The sequence below is a fragment of the Parasteatoda tepidariorum genome, chromosome 2, assembly GCF_043381705.1.
Source record: "Parasteatoda tepidariorum isolate YZ-2023 chromosome 2, CAS_Ptep_4.0, whole genome shotgun sequence".
Classification (NCBI taxonomy): Eukaryota; Metazoa; Arthropoda; class Arachnida; order Araneae; family Theridiidae; genus Parasteatoda; species Parasteatoda tepidariorum.
The window spans coordinates 81,510,528-81,514,635 of NC_092205.1; the positions used below are offsets into that span (position 1 = coordinate 81,510,528).

Sequence of the window (4,108 nt, forward strand, 5' to 3'; positions counted from 1 at the left end):
TATGAATGATACAGACACAGAATGCAAAAATTGCATCGGAATATGCTCATTCAATATCCGGAATGTTCGAAAGTATACAAGCACTAGTAAAACAAAAATCACCTCAATGCGTCTAGACACATTGCATGATCGACAGAGAAGTTTTGGCTTCGAAAGAAATACGTCCTGGTTTTAATATTGTACTAACTGCGGTTGTAACCGTTGCAAATTATATAAAAATGAGAACCCTGAGATCGAGAATCTTTTCTGCTCTTTGTAATGACACGGGTTCAGTACATTCAGAGTTACTATTTAAATGCGAGCAAGATGTTTATCACGTGAGAAATTTTTGCAACGTGTTTATGAATTAAGAGAAGAAATCGCCATTTTCTTCGAAGATAAGAGACCGGAAACCGAGAATTTACACTATTGTTTATTTGTGATGAAATTGAGATACTTGGTCGTCATATTCGAGAAATTAAATAACTTGAATCTTCAACTCCAAGGAGCAAATGCACATATGTTGGATACGAGTGATGAAGTTAATGCTTTTTGTAGAAAATTGGAATTGTGGGGCAGAAATTTAAAGCAAAAAAACGTAACAATGTTTGCAAATGTGGATAATTGTACTAAAACTTATAAGGCTGAAGAAGAATATGTAAAAGTTGTTTTTGTAACCATTGAAAATCATTTAGCCATGCTGGCAAAGAATTTTAAGAAGTATTTTCCTGCTCATGATAAACTGATAGCAAGTTACGAGTGGGTTAGGAATCCATTTCATAAGACTCCCGAAGGACTCTCAATTGATGAGGAAGAAAAATCCATAGACTTCACGACAAGTAGCGAAACCAAAATACAATTTAATAATACATCACTATTTGAATTTTGGCAGGAGGAGGATTTTTCTGCACTGAAAACAAGGGCATTTCGCATTCTATTACCATTTTCAATATCCAACCTTTGTGAAACTGGATTTTCTGCTGTGGCTTCTTTGAAGACAAAATATAGATCACGGCTAAATATAGAAACAGGACTGAGAGTGGATATTTCTAATATTAAGCCGCACCTCAAAAAACTTTGCTCTGCAGGACAGGCCCAAGGAAGTCACTAAAAATTATAAATTTTTTTTTAGTATGTTTGATTAAGTAAGGTGGGTAAGTCAAAGGTGGCCAGTGCTCCTAACGTAGCCCACCTCTCAAAGTAAAATTAAATTTATTTTGAATCATAAGATGTCCCTGCTGCATTGTAAATCTTGTACCTGGGGTGCACGAGGCTGAATTGGAAGATATTTCCTTGAATGGCCTCCATTGCATGAAGTGATTTAATTTTTTGCAGTTGTCGTTCTAATTTCCTGGTGAGAAGATATTGTAATTTATATGTGTTTAAATTCTTAGAACTTTGAGTTATTATATGTTTTCTGAAGGTTTATTTCTTTTTCTTTAACCACATTACTTTAATTCGAATTAATCTATCAGATTAGTAGTTTTAAGTCGTGCAAATGGTGAGAGAGACCTTATGCATGTTCTCAAGTGAGTGCATGGCCCGACACCGGAGCCACCTTGGGGACACGTGGGCCACCTTCGGAAGCAAACGTGAAATCTGTAAAAGAGTTAATTATAAATCATTACGTAGCATATTATTTCTCAAAAAGGAATGCTTGAATTGAATGCTAATTGATTGATTTCATTTTAAGCGATGTGGATCTTTGGTATTTTTTAAATTTTTATAATATTTTGACGTTCTCTGCACTTTAGTAGACTTTGCGATATTTTGTTTCAAGTTTTTTGTTTTGTTTGCATTTTNCATTTTTCCAGCAGTATAAGCTTATGTATTACACAGTTTTTCAACAGTTTGAACTATAATAGAGTGTATAATGCAATTTTCTAACAGTTTGAATTTACATTGCGTATTCTCCTATGTTCCATTAGTTTGAACTTACATGGGGTACAATACAATTTTCCAACAATTTAAACATAGATATATATGCTGCACTTTTCCAACAGTATGAGCTTAAGTATTATACAGTTTTTCAACAGTTTAAACTTACGTGTTGAGTAAAATGTCATATGAATTTGGAATATGCATCTTCAATACTTCATTTAAAATTAAGTAAAAGCAAACTATACGTCAATATGCTTCCAAAAATCGCAAAAGTCAGGCTTCTTTTAAAAGGAATAACGTTACCCGCAGACATAACAAAGCCAGATCTACTCTCAATAAGCTGTACTTGGCTTATAACACTTTTATGAACCTTATTAGGGGAATAGTTTTCATTAAAAGCTTCTAAGACACGACAGCATAGCAATTTGTTTCTATACATTTCAATGGAGATTTGAGAGCCAACAGCCATGACGCACAGCAAATACGAAGTAGATATTATGGTTAACTTCATATCTTCAAGAGCTGTTGAGCTGGTAAGAAAAGCTTTATTCAAAAAGGATAAAGACAAACCATAAAAAATGGATAGTGAAATACTAATTATGAACAAAAAGGAAGGAATGGAGAATATCTTTTGTAGATTTTCGACGTCATCCAAAATGAGAGAGTAACGCTTGAAGAAATGTGTTGTTAGCATTTCCAAGTTATTCGACAGTAGTGCAATGTTTAGTCTCTCTCCCCAACAACGCAGTATCCTGGAATAGTGGAAACACACTGTGCAGAACAGTACAGCAAACATTCCAGTTGTTGCATGATGCAATAAGCATACCTCAACGCACTTAAAGTATAAGTAGCATTTAAATGTTGATTTTGATATGTTAATGTTGGTGAAATACTTATGGAGTTTGTGTGATTTCGTTGATATGCTCTCCGAGAAAACCCTTAGAAGAGAATACCCCTGGACAGTTGCGAATATCAAGAACATAGCTAACTTTGCTATTGGCAGTTCATATTTTCTGGTAGAGTGAGAAGCCTGAGAAAGTAACTGGATATGAAAAAGAACGGTACTTACTTTTCTTTGGTTTCTTATAACAAGGAACCACATAGTAAATATTATAGTTTGGTTGATAATGGTAGAAATGTAACGCATTATTGCTTTAGGAAAATGGTAAAGCAAAATGGTATACATTACGAAATAATCAACATACACCACTATGAAAAGAATAATGAAAAGTCCTTTAAAGAATATTGAAAAACTTTTCCTATGGGACTTTTTAACAGCAACATCAACTCCAAAAAACATAAAAGTTATCTTGAAACAATTATCGATGACTGTTTTATTATTTTTGTCATTTAGATTAGAACCAAAGGAATTCGTTCTCAATGATGCCATCGCATTAACCTCACTCTCCTGAAAATTTCTAAAATAAGTATTTGTAACCCGATTAATTTTCATGGCAAAATTCGAACAGTTTTTTTTTGCCAAAATTTATCTTTAAATAAATCAGTTTCTTTAAACTTATCGTAAACAGATGATAATATTATGGCTAAGCGTATAAATAACATGTTAAATATAAAAAAGTACAAGCTGGCGAGTTTAGAAACATCTTCTCTAATGAAAATATTTTAAGGACAACTAAACGCAGTTCAATTTGAAATTCTTTATCTCTAAATGTTTAAGTGTTCCCATAGATTATTATTGAATATTCCAAATTTCAATATACAATAATGATATAAATACTATACTGGACTTGAGTATAAATATTCATTCACATGCGTTTTAAATGCTGAATTATATTAAAGTTCATTCTTCGTTTACGAACAAATATAGAGGTCTGGTTTAAATTAAGCATTGTTATTTGAAGAAAAAAATCATTGTACACAGAATCAATATAAACACAATAGTTTTAAATCAATGTGATCTCAACAACTACAAAAATTGATATGAAAAGTTTTGAATAAATTCTATTTTAAAATGTTCTATTATAAATCCTTTTCTTTCAGTGAATACTAATGAATATTAATTTTTTAGAGGGATCATCTTTTCCATGACATTGTTTTGAAAGGTAGTTGGAATTAATATTAGAGTTATTGTTCTTTTGAAACTTATTTAAGCTAAAATTTTATGGCTATAATAAGTACACAAAAAGAGTTGGTACAGATTGTTTACTAACAGTCATTTAAAAAAAAGGAAAACGAAGTATTTTAGCATTGTTTTCAAAAAATGATAAATAAATGTAAAATTTCGGCC

The 4,108-nt window shown here is 31.8% G+C and overlaps 1 protein-coding gene across 1 annotated transcript; it reads left to right on the forward strand.

Annotated features, from left to right (window-relative positions):
• Positions 1–295: 295 nt before the first annotated feature.
• Positions 296–1,090, forward strand: LOC139424890 (zinc finger BED domain-containing protein 5-like). The gene has a single exon (XM_071176958.1). It carries the CDS (start codon positions 296–298, stop codon positions 1,088–1,090), a length of 795 nt encoding a protein of 264 aa, XP_071033059.1.
• The last annotated feature ends 3,018 nt before the right edge of the window (positions 1,091–4,108 follow it).